The 25915-nt window shown below is 42.5% G+C and overlaps 1 protein-coding gene and 1 long non-coding RNA gene across 5 annotated transcripts in view; one reads left to right on the top strand and one right to left on the bottom strand.

Annotated features, from left to right (window-relative positions):
• Positions 1-6088: 6088 nt before the first annotated feature.
• LOC115169558 (uncharacterized) lies at positions 6089-13900 on the bottom strand. The gene is made up of 2 exons (XR_003870883.1): positions 13374-13900; positions 6089-6430 (listed from the first exon to the last, which is right to left on the bottom strand). It is a non-coding gene; the product is annotated as an uncharacterized LOC115169558 (long non-coding RNA).
• Positions 13901-14127: 227 nt separating this feature from the next.
• Positions 14128-25915, top strand: part of LOC115169557 (CDK5 and ABL1 enzyme substrate 1) — a 30567-nt gene continuing 18779 nt past the window's right edge. For 2 of the 4 annotated variants that reach the window (XM_029725284.1, XM_029725283.1), the window contains exon 1: positions 14128-14716. In XM_029725284.1, coding sequence (XP_029581144.1) covers positions 14148-14716 — 569 coding nt within the window. In that variant the 5' untranslated portion in view covers positions 14128-14147. Of the gene's footprint in view, positions 14717-15183; positions 15272-25203; positions 25706-25915 lie in introns of those variants that run through there. The other 2 variants (XM_029725286.1, XM_029725285.1) reach the window with 2 other exon arrangements.

The raw sequence follows: 25915 nt of genomic DNA, 5'->3' as shown, positions 1-25915 counted from the left end.
AAGTGTGGGTGTGTGTGTTCTAGGCATGCATATAAAGTGTGTCCTTCTCCAAGCAAGCCCAACTAAGGCAAGCGACAATAACACCCCCTGATAATAGCTTGACAGGCATTTTAATTGCCATACCCTGCATTAGCTCAAAATATTACTGGTTGAAAAACAAAAAGATACAGACTTTCCCAGCACTAGTACTAACAAAAACATCGACAGTCCTGACTCAATACTGAAGAAAGTATCTGACGTTGATTCATGCCAAGTAAGATGATGGATTCAACAAAAAAAATAAACAATTGCATCGTTCAAGATATTTCACCCTCACCGTCCCCCTTTCCTGGCTCATCTCTTTTTCGTTTCTCATCCTCCTCTTTTTTTTTAATAACCCCCATTATTACCATCATACTACAATATCCCTCCACTCCCATCTTGTTGCTGTAAACTAGTCAGGTCCAAAGTTATTGGCACCCTTGATAAAGGTGAGCAAAAAAGACTGTACCAAATAGATAATTCAAACACTGAGCTAAATTATATTATACTAATACAATTGCTCAGAGAAAGAGATTTTTGTTTAACAAGTAATAAAACTAATTGTCAAAAAGATACATTATTGGCACCCCTGTTTCTGCACCCTCAACTTGCGAGGATAACGGCACTGACCCTTTTTCTAAAATGTTTTATGAGATTGTAGAACACATTGGGAGGGATCTTAGACCATTCCTCCATGCAGAATCTTTCCAGATCCTCGATATCCTTCGTCTGTGCTTAAGGACTGCCTTCTTCAATTCAGACCACAGGGTTTCAATGGGGTTCAAGTCGGAAGACTGAGATGGCGATTGCAAAATGTAGGATTATGGATTTTGACGTGTGCTTCAGGTTATTGTCTTGCTGGAAGATCCACTTGTGGACAAGTTTCAGCCTCCTGGCTGAGGCAACCATGTTTTTGGTTAAAAGGTCCTGGTACATGGTAGAGTTCATGATGCCCTTGACCTCAACAAGGATCCCAGGACCTGTGTAAACAAAACCACCCCATAATATAAAAAATCCCCCACCATATTTTACAGAGGTATTAGGTTGTTTTCTGCATATGCTTCCTTCTTTTGAGGCCAGACCCACCACTGGTGGGCGTGGCCAAAGAGCTCTATTTTCGTGTCATCTGACCATAACACCGGTTCCAATCCAAGTGTCAACGACGTTTAGCAACCTTCAGGCATTTACATGTTTTTGTTGCTCTCAATAAAGTCATTTTTTTTCTGGCAACCCTTCCAAAGAGCCTATTGGCATGGAGGTGGCGTCTATTTGTAGACATGGTGACCCGAAGATGCGACCACATACTGTAATTCAGTCCTTGGATTTTTGTTTGCCTCCAAAACCATCTTCCTCACTGTACATGGGGACAAGAAACACTTGCATCCAATACCAGGCATGTTTACTTTAAACTTCTTAATTGTTGCCTTCATAGTGGTAGGTGGTATATTTAATAATTTAGAATTTTTTTGCACCTATTACCTGATTTATGAAGGTCAACAACCATTTGTCTTTTTTCATTTGTGAGCTCTTTGCCTTTTTTCCCATGGTGACCAATGAGACAAAGGGATTTTACATGCGTGTTCCTCATTTTTACACCCCAGTCAAACAGGAAGTCATGGAAGGCCACAATACAGTTCCTTGAGCTGAGATTAACTTAAAAAAGTAGAATGTTAATGCAGATTTGATTTTGTTTGATTTTATTTAGAAGAATCTTTAGGTGTGCCAAATAATTATGACACCTACAGTATATTTTTGAGGGGAAAAACATATTACTTGTTAAACAAAATATATTTCTCTGAGCAATTGTATTAGCATAGAATATCATTTACTCATTTGCTTGAGCATACAATATAGTTCAGTATTTGAATAATTTATTTTATACAGTCATTTTTGCTCATCTTTATCAAGGGTGCCAATAATTTTGGACAAAGCTGTATTGTCTGCACCTCATAACCCTTCAGGAGTAGTGCTGGTAATAAGTTATGGTGCTCTAACACTTGGCATTTTTTCCTTAATCAACTCTAAAGTAATAGCAGAGTCATGTGCATTGCGGCTCACAATGAGGTGCCAAAGCACTTCATCTGTAGGAAGCTTCACACAAACACAGGAAGTCCAGTGTTTCACGGCGACGGAGGGGGTAGTGGGAGTCAGAGTCGGAGCCGTAGCCCGCGTCTCTCTCTCTCTCTCTTTCCCCGTTGATGGGCAGCTCAGATTAATGGTAGGTGGCTAAAGGACCTGCAGTTCAGAGACAGAATCTAACCTAAGGCATCTGAGCCTAAGATCTGCAGTGCACACTGGTTTCATTTTACATCATTGTATGGCATTGCACAGTAGTGTTCTGCTACTGGGGTTAGGAAGTAATAAAACAAATGGGCAGCATGGGCTTGGATCAGTGTCAAGAGTTACTCAAAATCAGCACACAACTACAGAAGTTACTATAGCTAGGGCCAGGAGTTTTCCTGACCATTTGACCTTACCAGATATTGAAAAACTCCGGGCCCCAATTACCCCTAGCCCCAATTATAGGTATTCATCATTAAATGTCATCCCCTAATATTCCTCTGCAACTATTATTCAATAGTTAGTCTAAAACTCCATTGGGATGTGTATTAGTAGGACAGTGTGGTTGACTCACCAGAGATCAGAGTAATATCAATCACCCCAATGCTTTTGATTGCTTGTCTTCTCGGGAAAGAATGTTCAACTTGACACTACTAGCAGCCCTCATCTACTCCTCAATTGCAGTGGTTGATTAGGATTCTTTCAGCAAGAATCCGACATGGGAGCCTGTGTGGGTTTAAAATGAACACAGTGAGATTAGAAGAGCCACAGGGACATCCAGTGGTGAGTAGAGGCCTTTTCATCATAAACTGTCCAAATAACACAGCTTCCTGGATGGTGTTTTAGGGAACTATCTTTCATAAATGAAAGGCAAAAACGCTAATGCCACCCAGGGGGGTTCCTACTACACATTGGTGATTGGTGAATGCAGACTCAGTGAAATTAGCACTATTTTGTATTGGTGTATAACTGCAGTATTGTGATATTGGCATATTTAGTCTAAAAATGTCCTAACCTGACTACTAAATCAGACTAAACCAGGTAAAGCAGACAGATGGCGCAAATGTTGCAGAATTGCATATTTTGGAAACACTGCAGGTTCCATTCAAGGGGCCAGGGTTCTGGTCTGGAAGCACCGTTTCAACTGCTCCTACAGTGTTGCTTCTGTACTGCAGTTTAACTGACGCCAGGATTCCTAATAAAACACTTTAGTCATCACCTTTGTGCGCAAAACATCCATTGAATTATTCAAATAACGGTTGCTGAGGCCAATTTTTTTCCCCTGTCACTCACAGCTGAAGATATTATCATTTTATTTTCATCCAATATTTTCATCCAATGTCTTCTCCCTGTGAGCACTGAGTGCTAGTGCGCATGTGATGTTGGTCCATGAAAACGGATGCAACCGAAGACTATGGATATACTGACAAGATGTCCCTTCACCTTAACAATGGAAGTCGTTGTCCACAAAGCGGCACGGCGGGCTGTCTTGCTCCCACCTATCCTTTCTCTGGATTGGTGGATACATCTCATTATTGTAATTTTTTTAATATTCGATCAGGGTTGTTGACGTCAACCGCCTGTATTTAATGGAGAGAGATGCTATGCTACTAGCCTAATGTCATGAATATGCATAGCCATCTCGAGACAACTCCAACACTGTGTTTTTTCTAAAAGTTGCCGGGATGTCACGGGTCCTACTTATATCAGTACACTCGTAAAACTTAAGTATTACGACACTATTCGATCAAATAAACCTCTCTCATTGAGCGTCTGCTAAATGACTTAAATGTAAATGTCATTGACCTTCATACAAAAACTCCTTGCTAGGTGGGCGAAGCAATGACAACCCCGATATACCCATAGAGAAGGATAGAGGCCTCTAGTGGCCAAAAGTCTGTTTTAGCAGGGGCAGCGCCATTGAGGGCTTCCACCGTTTTAAAGTAGTCAAATTAGTCAGCTGGGTAGGGATTCCTATGGGTTGTAGCCTCAATGGCTCTGCCCTTGCTATCGCAGAAGCTATAATGGCACAGATATAAAGATCAGTCCTCTATCTTTCTCTATGTTTATACCGCAACGGTTCCATTGCTCCAAAAAAATGCGCAGCCCACTTATTTTCAATATCAAGGTCTGTTGTTTTACAGATTCAAATGTAGCTATTTTAGAGACTTCCATGCAGTAAATGTTCAATATTTATGCTTTGAGGTCTTGGTAGCCTAGGGGATTAGGATAGAATGTAGAGGTTGTTTAACCAATTACTTCCACAATATGACACCAAAGCACACTATAGTTTCCCCAAAAAATAGTTTTCAGTGAAACCATCCCGTCTTTGCCTGCAAGTTTTTCTAGCTTTGCTTATGTTACCAATCCCTTTGCTTTCGCCAAATATTTTTTATAACTAACCCAAGACAGACCACAGCCTGTCATTTCCAATGGGAGCAAATTAATCATAATGGGCAGAACAAGCAAAGAGGTGGACCGAGCCAAGCACCAGCTATCGAGGGACTTTTGGGGCATTCTAGCCTGCATTTCCGTTAGGGAATGCCTACTCGGTGACGTGCATGTGTGTAACGACTCAATACGCCCTATGCTTTCCTTAACGAAACCATTTTTTTGAAACTTTGGCAAAGGGTAAAGTCTACAACATGTTGTCCACTCTGTTCGCAACAGATTCTAGTTTTGGAAACAGAAAACTGTATTGAGATCAAATGTTTAAATCAATAAGAAAATGTGCAGAACGTTAGCCTAACGCTATCTTCTCCTACTTCCGGCCACTGGGCTTCCTCTCACCATCATATTTGGCAGTGAGTGGAAACGCCAACCGTATCCTTCACATTTATACATCTTGTAAAATACCTGTCTCACTGTTCTGTATGTGCTTTCGCTACCTTTGCTGTTGCAAAGTTTTTGCACATTCATTCCATGTAGGCGGGGTTAAGAGGGAGCCTAAAATGTTGAGTCTCTATTGGTCATCCGGTTTTGGAGTGACCGGTCAGCCTCGCCCAATGAGCCAGTTTGTTTACATCCTAGCTACATGTAGGTTAGATAGGCTACCCTGCGCCCAGGTAACTTGCTAGCAACTGGTTTGTTACTGTATAAAGTAGCTTAATTGATAATTCCAGAAGTTAGATGTGTTGATTGTATCCCCTGAACTATTATCTTCAGCACCTAAACGTCACCTATGTTAGCTAGCTAACAGGTTAAGAAGCTAGGTAGCAAGGTGATTCACACATCTGACCAAAGATACAACAAGGAGATAGATATTTCACTGGATGTATACATGTGAAGCATCCGGTTGGCGTTTCCACTCACTACCAAATATGATGGTGAGAGGAAACCCACTGGCCGGCAGTGGGAGAAGACGGAGCGAGGTGGATTTCAGCCGAAATTCTGCTAAATTTATTATCAATTAATCATTTGTTCTCAATAGTTTTCTGTTTCCAAAACTAAAATCTGTTACGAACAGAGTGGACAAAGTTTTGTAGACTTTACCCTTTGCCAAAGTTTTAAAACATTTCTTTGTTTAGAAGTGCAAGGGTAAACTGAGTGAAGGCACACACACAATTCACAAAGTATGCGTTCCCTAACAGAAATATGCAAATACATGCTAGAACACGCCAATAGCCTCTCGCTAGTTTGTACTTGACTCTGCTCACCTCCTTGCTTATTCTGACCATTATGATTAATTTGCTCCCATTGGAAACGACAGGCTGTCGTCTATCTTTGATATGACTGTGGTACTTTTGCTAGATAGCTGCAGTGCAACGTAACCAAAAACAACTTTTCTAAACACATCAATCCATGCTTATATGGATTGATGTGTTTAGAAAAAAAATATATAACAATATATCCAAGTTGTGTATTTGTCAAATATGAATAGATGGACATAACCTTAACATTCTTTGAGCTAGTTCTTGGAGAAACAGTTGTGTATAGCGTTTTTCCTTGTTAATGTCGACTGGAAAATCAGAAGCAGAGAAGTGTTAGTTAATTGTCATGTCCATCCACAATTAACCCATCAATTATTTTATTAACGATATACTCCTTATTGTACATTTAGACATTTTCCTACAGGTAAGAGTTATTATTGTCCTTAGAAGAGTCACTGGTGTTCAAGAAACAGATGACAATTTCCACGAAAAGTGTTCAACTAGTTTTCCTTGATAATGGTTTCCAACATATGATTGGCAGAACTTCACTAAAGAACAAGAACATTTCTGTATTGTATAAGTCTGCCCTACTCTTTCTCATCGGTACAGTTAGAAATATTAGCAGTATTGTTGGGAACGAAGTGATATTCCTCCTTGGCTTCTCTCAGCTATGGAGACAGGTCATCAGCCAGAACCGCCTGTGGAATAAATTAGCACAAATTATGCAAAAATGTTAACATGAATGGAAACCTATTACAGGTTATCAATGTACAACTAATGATAAGTGCACAAGTTGCAATTCAAATAAAGTTGACATTTTTTGTTATTGTTCATGATAAATGTGTGCTCGTTGTCACAAACATTAATTCACTCAAGTATGGTCTTATTGTAGTTCAATTAGGTGTTACTGTAGTGTTGGCAATTGCCAAAATATACAAACGGAAAATTGACTTGCAACAAACAAAATGTAATTTACAAGAACTCACGGGTGGGGGATGAAACTACAATAAGAATATATTTCCATTTAAACTCTACTGTAAACACTACCATGCCGTAGAGTAGCACTTAAAATCGGAATATTGCTGTAGGCTTCAGCTACAGGGCTAGACAGAGGTGGTTGAGAGAGCACACAAGGGCTACGTCCCACTTCTCTACCCTTCTCCAGAAGTGTGCACTTGCACACACCTCGTCATGGATTTAAAAGCATAGGATAGGTGTGTAAGCATTAGGTGGATGGAGTTTCCAGCATGATTAAATCCTTGCAAGAAAAGTGTGCAAGTGCAGGGTGGAGAATTGGGATGAAACGGACAGTCACATGACTTTTAGGTTAAACCTATATTGGTACTGCCTACAGGGAGAATCAGTGCAAAGTAATGACTTGCATCCATAATGTAGATATTCTCTACCTCTATGCTTCCAACCTCCACCTCCTACCTATCCAGGTAGTAGTAGACCAACATACTATAGGATACCTACTTGTGTCAGGCTCCTGAGTGGCACAGCAGTCTAAGGCACTGCATCTCAGTGCCAAGTCTAGGACAAAAAGGCTTCAACAGTTTTTACCCCCAAGCCATAAGACTCCTGAACAGGTAACCAATGGTTACCCGGACTATTTGCATTGTGTGCCCCCCCCCCCAACCCCTCTTTTATGCTGCTGCTACTCTCTGTTTATATCTTATATGCATAGTCACTTTAACTATACATCCATGTACATACTACCTCAATTGGCCCGACCAACCAGTGCTCCCGCACATTGGATAACTGCATTGTGTCCCGCCACCCACCAACCCCTTTTTTAAACTCTACTGCTACTCTGTTCATCATATATGCATAGTACTTTAACCATACCTACATGTACATACTACCTCAATCAGCCTGACTAACCGGTGTCTGTATATAGCCTTGCTACTCTTATTTTAAAATGTCTTTGTACTGTTGTTTTATTTCTTTACTTACCTACACACACACACACACAACTTTTTTTTCTTTTTTTCGCACTATTGGTTGGAGCCTGTAAACAAGCATTTCACTGTAAGGTCTAAACCTGTTGTATTCGGCGCATGTGACAAATAAAATTTTATTTGAATCAAATCAAAGTTTATTGGTCACACACATGGTTAGCATTTTATTGGTCACATACACATGTCATTGCGAGTGTAGCAAAATGCTTGTGCTTCTAGTTCCGACACTGCAGCAATATCTAACAATTCCACAACTACCTAATATACACAAATCTAAGGAATAAGAATATATATAAATAAACTCAGCAACTTCCCTTTTCCGGACCCTGTCTTTCAAAGATAATTCATAAAAAATCACCCAAAACTTCACAGATCTTCATTGGAAAGGGTTTAAACACTATTTCCCATGCTTGTTCAAGCAACCATAAACAATTAATGAACATGCACCTGTGGAACGGTCGTTAAGACACTAACAGCTTACAGACGGTAGGCAATTAAGGTCACAGTTATGAAAATTTAGGACACTAAAGAGGCCTTTCTTCTGACTCTGAAAAACACCATAAGAAAGATGCCCAGGGTCCCTGCTCATCTGTGTGAATGTGCCTTAGGCATGCTGCAAGGAGACATGAGGACTGCAGATCTAGCCAGGGCAATAAATTCCAATGTTCGTACTGTGAGACACCTAACACAGAACCCAAACCAGCTGCGTCATCGTGCATACATTTATTTTGTCCCCCCCACACCAAACGCAATCACGACACGCAAGTTAAAATATCAAAAACACACTCTGAACCAATTACATTAATTTGGGGACAGGATCGAAAAGCATTAAACCTTTATGGAAATTTAGCTAGCTAGCTTGTACTTGGGAACTAATTTGTCCTATTTAGCTAGCTTGCTGTTGCTAGCTAATTTGTCCTGGGATATAAAACATTGAGTTGTTATTTTACCTCAAATGCACAAGGTCCTCTACTTCGACAATTAATCCACACATAAAACAGTCAACTGAATCGTTTCTAGTCATCTCTCTTCCGTCCAGGCCTTTTCTTCTCTTGACTTTATATTGCGATTGGAAACTTTCATAAATTAGGTGCATTACCTCCACTGAACTCGTTCGTCTTTCAGTCACCCACGTGGGTATAACCAATGAGGAGATGGCATGTGGGTACCTGCTTCTATAAACCAATGAGGAGATGGTAGAGGCAGGACTTGCAGCACGATCTGCGTCAGAAATAGAACTGACTTCTATTTTAGCCCTTGGCAACGCAGACACTCGTTGGCGCGCGTGAGCAGTGTGGGTGCAATATTTGAATAATATAGATTTCAAAATGTATTTTGCAACGTTCGCACACGCGATGCGAGCGGTGTAGTCAGCCTGTAAGACAGAGCTACAGGGAGACAGGACGGACAGCTGATCGTCCTCGTAGTGGCAGACCACGTGTAACACCTGCACAGGATCGGTACATCTGAACATCACACCTGTGGGACAGGTACAGGGTGGCAACAACTGCCCGAGTTACACCAGGAACACACAATCCATCCATCAGTACTCAGACTGTCCGCAATAGGTTGAGATTGGCTGGACTGAGGGCTTGTAGGCCTGTTGTAAGGCAGGTCCTCACCAGACATCACCGGCAAGAATGTTGCCTATGGGCACAATCCAACAGTCGCTGGACCAGACCGGATTGGCAAAAAGTGCTCTTCACTGATGAGTCGCGGTTTTGTCTCACCAGGGGTGAATGTCGGATTCGCGTTTATCGTTGAAGGAATGAGCGTTATACCAAGGCCTGCACTCTGGAGCGGGATCAATTTGTAGGTGGAGGGTCCGTCATGGTCTGGGGCGGTGTGTCACAGCATCATCGGACTGAGCTTGTTGTCATTGCAGGCAATCTCAATGCTGTGTATTACAGGGAAGACATCCTCCTCCCTCATGTGGTACCCTTCCTGCAGGCTCATCTTGACATGACCCTCCAGCATGACAATGCCACCAGCCATACTGCTCATTCTGTGCGTGATTTCCTGCAAGACAGGAATGTCAGTGTTCCGCCATGGCCAGCGAAGAGCCCGGAACTCGTTGAGCACGTCTGGGACCTGTTGGATCGGAGGGTGAGGGCTAGGGCCATTCCCCCCAGAAATGTCTAGGAATTTGCAGGTGCCTTGGTGGAAGAGTGGGGTAACATCTCACAGCAAGAACTGGCAAATCTGGTGCAGTCCATGAGGAGGAGATGCACTGAGGTACTTAAATGCAGCTGGTGGCCACACCAGATACTGACTGTTACTTTTGATCCCCCCTTTGTTCAGGGACATATAATTTGTTAGTCACATGTCTGTGGAACTTGTTCAGTTTGTCTCAATTGTTGAAGCTTATGTTCATACAAATATTTACAAATGTTAAGTTTGCTGAAAATAAACGCAGTTGACAGTGAGAGGATGTTTCTTTTTTTGCTGAGTTTATATGGATGAGCAATGACTGAGTAGCATAGGCAAGATGCAATAGATGGTATAAAATACAGTATATACATATGGGATGAGTAATGCAAAATATGTAAAGATCATTATTGTAAGGTCACGTCAATTCAAATCTGGTATCAGAACAAAGTAGTCAGCACATAGTAACTTCTGATTTCTTTGTACTTTAATTAATGCAAACACTTGAATGGTAAATATGTGGTTCGTATATACGGGCTCCCTGTAACACCACGCAGGGCAGACAGAGAACTGGTATGACATCACAAGTTCTTCCTTAAATACTGGACAGACTTAGTTCCCTCTCCATGACGGCCTGTCATAGTAGAGGCTAGAATATGGTTTAGACTTATTCCAGCCTATCGTTGGCGTGCAGGTTGGTCCCAACCTCTAGACGCACTCCTGCTTCCTGGCGTAGCCGTTGTCTCTGGCGGATGTCTCATCTTGTGACTGCACAATGCACAGTTCTCTAAAACCCTTACACCCCCCTGCATATACATTTCACCCAGATCCTGGTATTGCTGTTATTCTACAGAAAAGCTCTTGCAAAACCCTGTTTTAAAGCATCAGCATTCTGTCCACATGACCCACCATCACATGAGCCACTTCCTCTAACATATAGCAGTACTCAATTATCTATAGTTTATATACTTATTATTATAGCATCTGTGTTATATTATATAGGTTATGCAAACAAATTGTTATATTATATAGGATATGCACACAAATAGTTGGTCAAACCCTAACATTATTAAAGTGGAATTTATAAAGTGACTAGTGTTCCATTTATTAGAGTGGCCAATGATTTCAAGTCTGTATGTAGGCAGCAGCCTCTCGGTGTTTGTGATGGCTATTTAACAGTCTGATGGCCTTGAGACAGAAGCTGTTTTTCAGTCTCTTCGTCCCAGCTTTGATGCACCTGAACTGACCTCGGCTTCTGGATGTTAGCGGGGTGAACAGGCAGTGGATCGGCTGGTTGTTGTCCTTGATGATCTTTTTGGCCTCCCTGTGACCTCAGGTGCTGTAGGTGTCCTGAAGGGCAGGCAGTGTGCCCCCGGTGATGCATTGTGCAGAGCGCACCACCCTCTGGAGAGCCCTGTGGTTGTGGGCGGTGCAGTTGCCGTACCAGGTGGCGATACAGCCCGACAGGATGCTCTCAATTTTGCATCTGTAAAAGTTTGTGAGGGTTTTAGGTGACAAGCCAAATTTCTTCAGCCTCCTGAGGTTGAAGAGGCGCTGTTGCGCCTTCTTCACCACACTGTCTGTGTGGGTGGACCATTTCAGTTTGTCCGTGATGTGTACACAGAGGAACTTAAAACTTCCCACCTTCTCCACTGCTGTCCCATCGATGTGGATGGGGGGTGCTCCCTCTGCTGTTTCCTGAAGTCCTCGATAATATCCTTTGTTTTGTTGACGTTGAGGGAGAGGTTGTTTTCCTGACGCCACACTCCGAGTGCCTTCACCTCCTCCCTATAGGCTGTCTCGTCACTGTTGGTGATCAAGCCTACTACTGTTGTGTCATCTGCAAACTTGATGACCGAATTGGAGGCGTGCATGGCCATACAGTCATGGGTGAACAGGGAGTACAGGAGAGGGCTGAGCACGCACCCTTATGGGGCCCCAGTGTTGAGGATCAGCGAAGTGGAGGTGTTGTTTCCAACCTTCACCACCTGGGGGCGGCCCGTCAGGAAGTTCAGGACCCAATTGTACAGAGCTGGGTTGACAACCAGGGCCTCAAGCTTAATGATGATCTTGTAGGGTACTATGGTTTTGAATGCTGAGCTGTAGTCAATGAACAGCATTCTTACGTAGGTATTCCTCTTGTCCAGATGGGATAGGGGATTGTGCCTTGTGATGGTGAATGCATCGTCTGTGGACCTATTGGGGCGGTATGCAAATTGAAGTGGGTCTAGGGTGACAGGTAAGGTAGAGGTGATATGATCCTTAACTAGCCTCTCAAAGCACTCGAACTGCAAGGCACTACAGAGGGTAGTGAGTACGGCCCAGTATATCACCGGGGCCAGGCTTCCTGCCATCCACGACCTCTATACCAGGCGGTGTCAGAGGAAGGCCCTAAAAATTGTCTCCCGTCACCCTGGTCATAGACTGTTCACTTTACTGTACAGCAAGCGGTACCGGAGCACCAAGTATAGGTCTAAGAGGCTCTTAAATAGCTTCTACCCCCAAGCCATAAGACTCCTGAACAGATGCAAAACATAATTGTCTAGAGTACAATCACACTCTGATGACAAACTTTCAGATAGTAGTGCCATAGCTTTGGAGAGCCCAAAGCCATACAACACTGGAGTCATGAGAAGGGCTAGCCTTGATCATGACTCAATTCCAATACATTACACATAAAAGTCTTTGGACAAAAGACATCTTCTGAAGGGGGGGATTTTGTTAAGAGCCGCGACGCTCGGTTTGAATACTAACACGCATTGCTTGTGGTACGGTTTTGGAAGCATTAGGACCTTATCTTTCATATCGGCAATAAATAAATTAAGGTTAAATTGATACACACTTTTCTAGGGTTAGAGTTTCCACGCTGCCATATTTCCATGTTACTGCGCTTGTTTACTGAAAACGGACAGTAGACAGAGTGCTACCTGTGCTAATTAGCCATCTGGGTCTCCAAACACCTGTGTGTAAACAGAAGACAGACACGTCACTTAAAAATACTGTTGCCTGCAACTGTTAAAACCGGTAAAAGCAGTGTGCACCAGAGGAGGCTGGTGGGAGAAGCAATAGGAGGATGGGCTCGTTGTAACGAAGGGAATTATGTTTGACTCGATTCCATTCCAGCCATTAGAATGAGCCCTTCCTCCTATAGTTCCTCCTCTGTAAGTGTGTATTTTGTATTTGTGAAATTATTTTGATGTGATATGAAAGTAGAGGGATTTATGTTTCTAGAACCGTACCACAATTGAGAATAGATTTATGTTTATATGGAGTATTTGGCTGTTTTGGCTTCCAGAGCCAATTCGCCCTTTAAACAGAAAAGTCCTCGGACTAGTAGAAATGAATGGTAGGCTCCTTTAGGCCATTACTATGCTAGAAAAGGGTTAGTAGTGCCCTTGTTCTCGAATAGCCACATACTGTACCTCTACAGTAACTTCAGAGTAAGTTCAGTGCATCATATCTGGATTGCTACCGGTGATATCAATTATATAACCATGCTAATTTAGATACCAAAAAAAAAAAAGACACTTACCTAGGATGTTTCCCGATGTCCTTCTTGTCGTACATTTTACGTTAGCTAGCCACCTAGTACCCACTGAGACCTTTTTATCCGAAATAGAAAAGTTAAATAGGTTTAAAAAACAGGGGGGAAAAAATCAAGGATGACCTGTCATTCCAAAACCAGTTGACCAATTAGAGACGCATCTTCTACGCCTCCCTTTAAACCCCGCCTATATGGAATGAATGTGCCAACTTTGAAAACACAAAAAAAAGGCAGCTAAAACAAAGGGCGGGCAGGGTAACGTAACCAAAGATAGAACATATTGCAGAGGGAAGCGTTTCTTTGCAATCGTTGAACATGTTTAAATGAAAACCATTTTTTTTCGCATTAATTTACAATTTATTTGTTCTTGCCTTTCAAAATGATTTCCTTGCTAAGTTATTTAATTGACCTCAATACTTGTGGGTTAATGTTTTGCTTTCAATATCATTTTTGTTTGCAATAAGAATTTTATTCACGAATTCAAAAGGTTTGCTTGATATTAAAAAGGCACAAAAGTAATTCCATAGACGAGGGGAGGAAAAAAACCTTTCATACGTATCCCTGAAAGCTTATTGGTCAATTTTTTTCTGCCACAATTCACAATACTGCACACACGTGACCATCCTGTGTTTAGTCAGTGTAACGCTTGCACTTAAAAGACAAGCATTTGACATTTGCTAACTACATAAGCACTCTTTACACACTTTTAATGTAATCTTGACAAAACCGCTGCTCGCAGCTTCGTATAGCTGAAAGTGGACCATGGCGGCTGCCATGAGCAGCAATACATCCACAACCACGCTTCAGATCAAGTATTCCAGTATCGAGCATACGCGGAAACGCATAGACCCTCGGAGGAGACAAGCCGCGCTCTCTTTTCTCAGTAACATTTCTTTGGATGGTCGACCCGTGCAAGATGAAGCCGACGATCAGATCGAAGAGGATAATTCAATTGAGGCCAGGACTAGACAGAGCCTGGTTTCCACAGCAGAGCGCCCGCTGTACGCGGCTGGTAGTGGCGCTGCGGTAGCAACCCCCACCGCCGCCCAGGCGCTCGCTATTGCAAACCAGGCTCTGATTGCTAACACCCGAGCCAGTTTTGGGATTGGTCCCGCCGCTGCAGCTCCAGCATGTACAGATCCGGAAGGGGATGCTTTCGGCCCTTCGATTTTCAGTTCGCCCTTCTCTGTAGTACCAGCCGCGACTAGAAGCAGGCTTCAGACCTTCACTCAGGGAGTCGTGCCTGCTGCCTACTCCAGGCAGGCTTCCCAGGTCTGCTGTCTGGAGGGAGGACCGATCGCCATCTCGGGACTGGAACTGCAGAGATCAAGGTAACTATAGATCTCTGCATCATGTAACGTTAGTGTTTCCATTCATTGAGGTGTGAAGGAGTTTACACGGACTGTTATGTATATAAATGTTGCCTATGTTGGGTAGACTACTGGCACAGAAGCCCACACAGGCAGTGTTTACACAGCACTCTCACAAATTAGGCATCATGTCCTATGCACTAGCGGTTCTGGGGAGGGGTGGGCAGTGCCCCTGTGACAACAATTTTGGACCCCCTTGTGGCCCCCCTAAATGTGGGGTATAAAATAATTTTTACATAACTAATTTTTGCTATCATTATTTTTTTACATCCGTTATTAGACAGTGGCAACAATGATGATTATGAACATGGTATTTTGCCTGCTAATGCCTGCAATGCAGTGAAGAAAACGATATGACAACAATAACGTCTAATGTAACTGGCCCCTCTAACAGTACAACTGGCCCCAGCTTGGCCCCCCCAGTTGAAATGGTCTAGAACCGCCACTGGTCGTATGCGACAATATTGCAACCCAGTAGTGTCAACACTACACTACAGGCTATGGTAATGCCATAAGGTAAGTGTTATCTTGATGCAGGTTTTTGTTGAGTGAAGCCAAGAAACGTGATCCACAGATCTGGGCTAGGCTAGGTTAACGTTTATCAACAGGGATCATTTAAACAACAGAACGGGTTCGTCCTGTCACATATTGTAGTATGGTTGCTCAAAGGTCATCATAAGTCTTTAGTCAGTGTACTGCTAAAGGCATGTTAAATAAAAAAATAAAGAGACATACAGCAAAGACCAATGAGCGACTTATACACTTGTGTGCCGAGATTCATTAATACACCAATACACATGCGGTGGCCCATGGAATCAAGTGGAATCAACGTTGCATAGCAACAGGATTAGGTGGAAACGGTTAACCGTTATGCCATCATTTCCATTAGCCTGCCTTAACAGTATGATGCACGTCCTTTAAACACAACTTGTAAAACATGTTAGGGATGGCACTGAAACCGTGTGAGAGATCAAACAAGTAAAGGCATGTCCGGAAGGGAGGAAGGGGTGACTTTTTCTCCCCCGTGCAGATTCAGTCCCACCGTGACTACTACTTGACAGGCATGGAGATGAAGGCCTGAACGGCTGAAAAGCTGTGGCCTAGTTCCTTTCACAGACCTCATCACTTCAGACAAATGTTTATTATCTGGAGAACTGGTAATCTACTTGTTACCTAACATGGCCAATTAAGTGAGGGCTAACTGACAATATAGCCTATTGGTTTGCACAGCACAGTATATAGAGCTAATGCTGCCCAGGTAGGCCTATTGTTTATTCTGGATTGTTTATTCTGGAGCTGAGGTTATGTGTATTTTCTCCCCATAATCCGTTGGATGTGTATGTCTTTCTAAAGCGGCCCAGCACCTGCCGCCTTGCCCTCTCCTATGCGATATAAACATCCTGTAACCCAGCACTCCCAAATACACCGGCCCACGGAGGCCTTTTATTCCATACCGTTGTTTACTCTGTAGAGTAGACCAGAGCACAGGGAAATATGAGGCTGACTCTCTCTCTCTCTCGCCACTGCAGGAGAGATGTCAGGAACAGTCTTCTCTTTCTCTCGCTGTGTCAGAAAATGCTGTTAGATACACTACACTCTCAGGCCACTCCACGATGGAGACACTCCACGTCTTGCAACTGCCAGACATCACAGGACAACGCATTCACGAAGCCATTGTGTAGCGTTTAGTTCACCTTTTGACTTCATCGAAGTGACATTAGTCAGACTGCCCCTGAAGTCCGTCATGAGCTAATGCCATATCTTAATTGTGAGAAGTACATGTAGCGTAAAACATGCCATTTGATAATGAATGTGTTATGAAGTTGTTATATTAACAAAGACCTTACAGATGGTTTATGTTTTGTTAAAAACATTTTTTTTTTAAAAGCAGAATTCATGTGTTTTTATCAACCCCAACAGTATTTTACACAAAGTTTAATTCATCAGCTTACTGCAATATATTTCTCTTGAAGGTGTTACGATGACTTAAGTTTGCGTAGGGGGCTTCTCATTGCATTAGTTAGCCATGTAGTGAGCCTGAGTTACAGTACCATGATTTATTAGCTAAACCCCCACAGGTTATGGAATGCGGTCAGTCAGAGAAGGAAGCCCGTGTAAACTGAATTATAAGCTAACTATAGGCGACCTGTTGCTAGACCCTGGCCACATTTTCCACAGGCGCATCATAGATGGGAGTCCCACAGTGCCTGGTTTGTTTTCTCAGGGCAGCAGCTTGGTGGAAACGTGGCCAGGTTCAGAGAACCCTGGCTGGGAAAGGAAAGGCAGGATGCCCAGTCTTTCAGAGACGCTGCCCGGCCAGGCTCTCCTTTCTCTCGTTTTCTATCCTCCACTTCCTCTCCCAAGGGCACCAGACTAGACATTCTTTCTCTTTCATCTCTCTGTCTCTCTCACTCTCTAGATAATAAACAAAAGTGAAAAGCAATAATAAGTTACTGGCCCAACGCTCTTAACCTCTAGGCTACCTGCCACCCCAATGCTCACAAAAGTTTCAAATAATATAGACATTTGAAATGTTATATTACTGGCTATGTACAGTTTTGTAACAATGTGCAAATAGTTGAAGTATGAAAGGGAAAATAAATAGACCAATAAATATAGTTTGTATTTACAAGAGTGTTTGTGCTTCACTGGTGGTCACAACTCTTGCTGGACTTTATCAAAATTGGATTTGTTTTGTGGGTCTGTGTAATCTGAGGGAAATATGTCTCTCTAATAGGGTTATACATTTGCCAGGAGGTTAGGAAGTGCAGCTCAGTTTTCACCTCATCTTGTGGGCACATACAGTGAGGGGAAAAAAGTATTTGATCCCCTGCTGATTTTGTACGTTTGCCCACTGACAAAAATGATCAGTCTATAATTTTAATGGTAGGTTTATTTCAACAGTGAGAGACAGAATAACAACAAAAATATCCAGAAAAACACATGTCAAAAATGTTATAAATTGATTTGCATTTTAATGAGGGAAATAAGTATTTGACCCCCTCTCAATCAGGAAGATTTCTGGCTCCCAGGTGTCTTTTATACAGGTAACGAGCTGAGATTAGGAGCACACTCTTAAAGGGAGTGCTCCTAATCTCAGTTTGTTACCTGTATAAAAGACACCTGTCCACAGAAGCAATCAGTTAATCAGATTCCAAACTCTCCACCATGGCCAAGACCAAAGAGCTCTCCAAGGATGTCAGGGACAAGATTGTAGACCTACACAAGGAAGGAATGGGCTACAAGACCATCGCCAAGCAGCTTGGTGAGAAGGTGACAACAGTTGGTGTGATTATTCGCAAATGGAAGAAACACAAAAGAACTGTCAATCTCCCTCGGCCTGGGGCTCCATGCTAGATCTCACCTCGTGGAGTTGCAATGATCATGAGAACGGTGAGGAATCAGTCCAGAACTACACGGGAGGATCTTGTCAATGATCTCAAGGCAGCTGGGACCATAGTCACCAAGAAAACAATTGGTAACACTACGCCGTGAAGGACTGAAATCCTGCAGCGCCCGCAAGGTCCCCCTGCTCAAGAAAGCACATATACATGCCTGTCTGAAGTTTGCCAATGAACATCTGAATGATTCAGAGGACAACTGGGTGAAAGTGTTGTGGTTAGATGAGACCAAAATGGAGCTCTTTGGCATCAACTCAACTTGCCGTGTTTGGAGGAGGAGGAATGCTGCCTATGACCCCAAGAACACCATCCCCACCGTCAAACATGGAGGTGGAAACATTATGCTTTGGGGGTGTTTTTCTGCTAAGGGGACAGGACAACTTCACCGCATCAAAGGGACGATGGACGGGGCCATGTACCGTCAAATCTTGGGTGAGAACCTCCTTCCCTCAGCCAGGGCATTGAAAATGGGTCGTGGATGGGTATTCCAGCATGACAATGACCCAAAACACATGGCCAAGGCAACAAAGGAGTGGCTCAAGAAGAAGCACATTAAGGTCCTGGAGTGGCCTAGCCAGTCTCCAGACCTTAATCCCATAGAAAATCTGTGGAGGGAGCTGAAGGTTCGAGTTGCCAAACGTCAGCCTCGAAACCTTAATGACTTGGAGAAGTTCTGCAAAGAGGAGTGGGACAAAATCCCTCCTGAGATGTGTGCAAACCTGGTGGCCAACTACAAGAAACGTCTGACCTCTGTGATTGCCAACAAGGGTTTTGCCACCAAGTACTAAGTCATGTTTTGCAGAGGGGTCAAATACTTATTTCCCTCATTAAAATGCAAATCAATTTATAACATTTTTGACATGCGTTTTTCTGAATTTTTTTGTTATTCTGTCTCTCACTGTTCAAATAAACCTACCATTAAAATTATAGACTGATCATTTCTTTGTAAGTAGGCAAACGTACAAAATCAGCAGGGGATCAAATACTTTTTTCCCTCACTGTAGCCTGCCTTCTTTCGAGAGCCAGGTCTGCCTTCGGCAGCGTCTCTCAATAGTAAGGCTATGCTCACTGAGTCTGTACATAGTCAAAGCTTTCCTTCAATTTAGGTCAGTCAGAGTGGTCAGGTACTCTAAGGCCAAATAGCATTTCAGTTTGCTTTGTTTTTTGGTTAGTTCTTTCCAATGGCAGAGTTACAAAGAAAAAGCCATATCTCAGACTGGCCAATAAAAAGAAAAGATTAAGATGGGCAAAAGAACACAGACACTGGACAGAGGAACTCTGCCTAGAACGGCAGAAATCCTGGATTCGCCTCTTCACTGTTGACGTTGAGACTGGTGTTTTGTGGGTACTATTTAATGAAGCTGCCAGTTGAGGACTTGTGAGGTGTCTGTTTCTCAAACTAGACACTCTAATGTACTTGTACTCTTGCTCAGTTGTGCACCGGGACCTCCCACTCCTCTTTCTATTCTGGTTAGAGACAGTTTGCGCTGTTCTGCGAGGGGAGTAGTACACAGCGTTGTACGAGATCTTCAGTTTCTTGGCAATTTCTCGCATGGAATAGCCTTCATTTCTCAGATCAAGAATAGACTGCCGATTTTCTGAAGCTACTCAACTAGTCTAAAGAAGGACCGTTTTATTGCTTCTTTAATCAGACAACAGTTTTCAGCTGTGCTAACATAATTGCAAAAGGGTTTTCTAATGACCAATTAGCCTTTTAAAATGATAAACTTGGATTAGCTAACACAACGTGCCATTGGAACACAGGAGTGATGGTTGCTAATAATAGGCCTCTGCACGCCTATGTAGATATTCCATAAACAAATCTGCCTTTTCCAGCTACAATAGTCATTTACAACATTAACAATGTCTACACTGTATTTCTGATCAATTTGATGTTATTTTAATGGACAAAAAATGTGCTTTTCTTTCAAAAACAAGGACATTTCTAAATGACCCCAAACTTTTGAACGTGTGTGTGTGTGCATGTGTGTACTAAACATTAAGAACACCTGCTCTTTCCATGACATAGACTGACCAGGTGGAAGCTATGATCCCTTATTGATGTCACTTGTTATATCTACTTCAATCATTGTAGATGAAGGGAAAGAGACAAGTTAAACCAGGATTTTTAAGACTTGAGACATGGATTGTGTTTGTGTGCCATTCAGAGGGTGAATGGGCAAGACAAAAGATTTAAGTGCCATTGAACGGGTTATGGTGGTATGTGCCAGGTGCACCAGTTTTTCTAGAACTGCAACGTTGCTGGGTTTTTCCACACTCAACCGTTTCCAGTGTGTATCAAGAATGGTCTACCACTCAAAGGACATCCAGCCAACTTGGTACAAGTGTGGGAAGCATTGGAGTCAATGTGTTTTTTACTTTTTACTTCTCGTTATCTCTCTCTTTCCCCCTTCTCTCTCTCTTTTGGCCTCCAGTCCTGCTTCTGCTCCCAGCCAGCAATCCCCAGCCCCCAACCCTCAGATCAAGTGCCAAAAGATACTAGACCAGAGCTCAGGGCTGCTTAAAACCATCCTCTTGTTCGGTGTGCCCTGGTTTCAATGCACGCAGATGATGGCTGGGTCTACATAGGCTGCAGTATTCTACTGCTCAACCTAGACTCATAAATTAGGCTAGAATGGAAAAGGCATTGTGTAAGACGCCCACTCTGTCTTGCTGCTAAAGGTGTGTCCGCCTGAGCTGTTGATCTGTTTGAACCGGTTGAAATGTAAATGTATATTTAGCGTAGTGAGCATTGTTTGCACAAAATCTATTTCGTAGAAATTGTTGTTGATTGACAGTTTTTAATGCAGTTAATTCAATTGTGCATTGCAAAGTCTCCCCATGTTTTAAACCATTTTTCAGAAGTTCTCGTTGTGTTCAGAAGCCTACTATGGGGAGACTATGAAGCCATAGCAGAGAAACCACATGCAGTATAAGCCATTACAATGGTCTGGTCCTTTGCAGTTTTGTGTGAATGAGTCATATCCTTTAGGTTAGGAGGTTGATTGTTGTTTGGTGATGTCATAGCTGGCATAATCACATGTTTATGTAAGCAGCATACTTAGGCTAGTTTTCCTCTAAAACCCTTGAGATTTGAACTGTAAGCAAAAGCTCCAAGCAGCTGTAGGATATGGTTAAAAACGCCACCATAATCAAAACATTACTGGTAATGAGTCTCGAGACAAGCTAGTCAGCATGGATTACTCCTTAGTTCCAAAATGGATCTCTGAGTACAAGTTCACTAGTTCAAGTTCCACAATGCTAGTTGCACCGTTTCTCACCCTAAACTACATGCTATTTTAAGGGATGGAGGACGAAATGGATTCAGTGTTTTACTTTATGTCAAGCCACTGGGAAAGGGGGATACCTAGTCAGTTGTACAACTGAATGCATTCAACTGAAATGTGTCTTCCGCATTTAACCCCAACCCCTCTGAATCAGAGAGGTGCGGGGGCAACTAACCACACGGTTCTGTGTCTTGAACAATATACATTTGGGTTTATTGGCACCCTTTTGCACACTCCCCTGGTTGAACGAAAATCAGATCCAACAAAAGAGTCTAGATCAGAAAGTGTAATAATAATAACATCCATAGTTATGGACTTGCAAACAGAAGTCTTCAAAATGTCCAATACTGTCGGTAACGTAGTAGCGTTAGGTTACAGTAAGGCATAACGTTAAAGTTAGCTAGCTAGCTTATTGTCTTTGAGAAGGTCTGTTACTTATGCACTACTAGCTACTTAACCCCAACATTTCTCTCCATCGTTATAAAGCCGTAGTTATTTTGTTGGTTTGACAGTCATTTCTGGAGATTATTTATTTCATGTGATTCATTTACGTCTGCCCTCGTTTTTAAGGTCAACCCTATTACGTGAACTGAACTCTCGTTTTAATATGGTGAATATGTCTGGCCATTTTGTGGTGGAAAATTGAGCGGGTCGAGCATAACACATCAACCCTGTTACCCATAGATAGACAGGCTAGACATTATTTTTCAATTTAACATTTTTGTGAAGCATTCAATTGTGCCTCCCGGTTGCACACAACAAGCTTCCATTCCCCCTGTCACAAGGGGATTTATAGCTGATTTAAGATGAAATCGTCAACCCTGTTATGGTCAACCCTGTTATGGTCAACCCTGTTACTTTATTTTGCACTTAAATGTCTAATGCAGACGTTTTTATCTCAGTATCCAAATAATTTCTGGGTAACAATGACCTTACTGTGATTTTGACCATTTTCATTGAAAACAAAGAAACAAATAGCTTCTTAGCAAAGAGTTTTGATAGGACTGCCTGGGACTGGGGAGGGGAAAACTGATCGTTTGCTGTTATTGGCAAAGAGGTGATGTCACCAGGCAGGCCAAAATTCTATCCCACCTAAGCAGGCTAAAATTTCAGGCATTCTTTTCAAACAGCTCTTACACAAAAAGCGCATCATCATAATTTGTATAATTTCACAGTATTATTCCAACCTCATTGTGGAAATATATATATAAAACACAGTAAAATATTTGTGGACACTGCACTGGGCCTTTAATATGCACTTACTATAGTAATGTTTTTATTTAACCTCTTGTTGGGGAAATGTGTTCATACTCCCTGACTAAGGCCATAACGCCAAAGCGAGAGAGTTTTTAAAATCTTGGTTCCATTGAACATGCCATACAAATAAAGGCATTTTAATTAATTATATGAGGAGTGCCTTGGTCCTCCTTTATCTTTGGTGTTTCTTATGAAGTTGAACATGTGCTCTTTTTGACAGAATGTTACAATTAGGTGAAATCAAATGTTATTTTGACCAAGTTGTATCTTTCAAAAGGCACCGAATTGGTGGAACGACCTATTTAATTCCACTCCGTCACCCGACAGTGGAACGGGAAGGCAATGTCCATGGCAGGCTGCCAATGGGCGTGCATGTGAAACAATTTTAATATTCTAGAGCACTACTGCTCCGTAACCTAAAAACGGCAAGCATAGCAGACAGGTTACATATGGATTTTGTTTTTACGTTTATTGTAAAGATTGATTATTGACCTTGCTTGAAATGATTCATTGTTAATTTGAACAGGGCTTGAAAACAACCACTTGAGGCAACAAAGACACAGACAAATAGGGTCTTTCATTGGCAGCTCTACTAACAGATGCCAATGTTGTTCTTTCAACGTTGAAGGAGGCAAGAATCCGAAGTAGCCTGCGCTCTGCGTTGAAGCTTCTGAGTCTGACCAGTCCTCGTTAACGTCAGACCATTGGATTCTATTGATCCAACATCCAACCTTACCCTCAGTTTAACATCCATTAGCTGGTCGCGTCAGAGTTTTTGTCTGAAGTGAATGAGTGATCTGGTCTGTGTGTTATTGTGTCCACAGTTTACACTGGTGTGGAAACTGTCCTTTGCCAAAAACCATGTCCTGGCTGGCCTGCCGTTGCTCATCTACAGTGGCTGGATCAAAATCCTAGTGTCCCGCTGAACTGTGGAAACTAGTTTTCATGCCAGCTGGATTTTCAGAGAGCTCAGTTCCTCAGATGTGTACCGTACGAACTGTGAAAGAAAAACTTGAATTCTGTCCAAAAACATTAAAAAAAGGAAAGGTGCCTCCGAGTTAAGACTTTTTTGTCCTCTACTCAAAAACAGAGATGGTGTAGTAGGCCATCGGTAATTGAGTGAACCTAATCATTTGTCATGGAGTACCTGGAACCAGGTCATGGTCACTGCTATGTTTGTAACAGAGTGAGAGGCCTGTATTTGTTCAGCTGGCTGCTATTGCCTAGCTGTTCGTGTTAATATGTTCTCCAGGGAGAAGGTGCAGAGACATACAGGTAACTGCCAAAATAAAGGAAACACTTGAGTCAATGATGGTTACAAAGTATATTGAAAGCCAAAGCCAATTATTTGGGCGGGAATACTTTTTGTACATCAGTGATTCTACACCTCACTTTGTTTAAGCTGGACTCAAACCCAGGTCCCCGCGATTACAAGCCAACACCTTAACCGTTACACGATGTTAGGATTTTGAAAGTAGGGTACGCCGGGCATTGATTGCGTCTCCGACCCACTCACATTAAACGAGCGTCAGTGACGGCCGCATGCCCCGTGTAGGCAACGACATGGGGGTTTTGTCTCCGATCTCAAAAACCTGTGAGACAGCTAAAGAGAGGCCCGACTCGGCGGAAAATCTGCCTGACTCCAGCCAGGGGGCGTTTTTACGCCCACCAGTAAGGATATAAGTTATATAAGTTTCATAATGCTTAGGTTCTTACGAGTACCGAAACAAGTAGAACGTGACATCCCCGCAACTTTGAGAAAAAAAAAACTTTATATCGGAGTTGTCTCGAGATGGCTATGCATATTCATGGCATGAGGCTAGTAGCATAGCATCTCTCTCCAATGAATACAGGCAGTCGACGTCAACAACCCTCATCGAATATTCCAAAAAGTATTCATATAATTACATGTATCCACCAATCCAAAGAAAGGATAGACTGGAGCTAGACAGCCTGCCATGCCGCTTTGTGGACAACGACTCCCATTGTTAGGGACGGATAGACAAGTATCTTATCAGTGTATCCATAATCAGAACATTTCCTAGGATTTCCTACCTGCAGCAACACTAGTGGACAATGCTGGAAATACTGGTAAAAACGCCTGGCCCTAGTTATTTTCTTCCACCATGAATTTAAGTCCATGGTTCATGAGATGGATTGTAATTCTTGTTTTGTCCTTATAATTAAGGTTATGACTTACTCTAGAAAAATCCAGATTACATTTCTCGAGCTTGTATAGACTTAATCTCACATGTTCAGTAGGCCTGGCTGCCTACTTCTAAGACTGGCAGCTGATTATATAGGGGCGGCAGGTAGCCTAGTGGTTAAAGCGTTGGGCCAAGGTTGCTAGATCGAATCCCCGAGCTGACAAGGTAAAAATCTGCCGTTCTGCCCCTGAACAAGGCAGTTAACCCACTGTTCCTAGTCCGTCATTGTAAATAAGAATTTGTTCTTAACCAACTTGCCTAGTTAAATAAAATAAATATAGAAATAGCCTAATAGATATGGCTCTGCCTGGTTCAGTTATGCAACCCAAGTGTGAAAGAAAGGCCTGTCTGTGAGGAAACAGTTCTACATGAGAAAATGCTTTCAGAATCAGCCCTTGTCTTTATCCTCTCATTTACCAACCAACCAGTGCCTGGCTCTAGATTGTTCTACATGATCTCACACAGAGGCTGCCGGTCAGAATTTCGAACACAACAGTGGTCATTGACGACGGCAGCCGGGCAGTGTTGATGTCAGGGATTACTTGATTCAGTGACTACAGCTCTGCTTTGTAAGAGGCAGCACAGCACACTGGACGTTTTAGCTATGCCTCAAATCTGACCTGGAGGCACATGAGGTCTAGTAGGCTACTCATTCATTCTCCAGACTGTTAAAGAACTATGAAAATGATTGTCGTTGCTTTTAGATCTTCAATGATTTTAATATTTGCGTTCAGAACAGGACCGTGTTGCCGATTTCTCAGAGGTTGTCCAATACTCATATAATGGTGTTTTGTCATGGTAAGCCCAGGATATTCATATGCATAATCATTATCAAATTAATGACCAAATTTAGAAATCGTATTTCACAAAAAAAATCTTGCAATGCAGAATAAAATCTTAGAAATAGGCCTAATGCTTATTGTGTCCAGTCTTTTCCTCTTCCATGGCCAGGTAAGAGCTGTTTAGCAGCACCGCAAGTTGCTTGTTAAATTCCATACCAGCATCTTT

Source organism: Salmo trutta, chromosome 31 (genome assembly GCF_901001165.1).
Source record: "Salmo trutta chromosome 31, fSalTru1.1, whole genome shotgun sequence".
Taxonomy (NCBI): Eukaryota; Metazoa; Chordata; class Actinopteri; order Salmoniformes; family Salmonidae; genus Salmo; species Salmo trutta.
The sequence above is the reverse complement of the archived record's forward strand: the minus strand, read 5'-3'. Positions and strand labels throughout refer to the sequence as shown.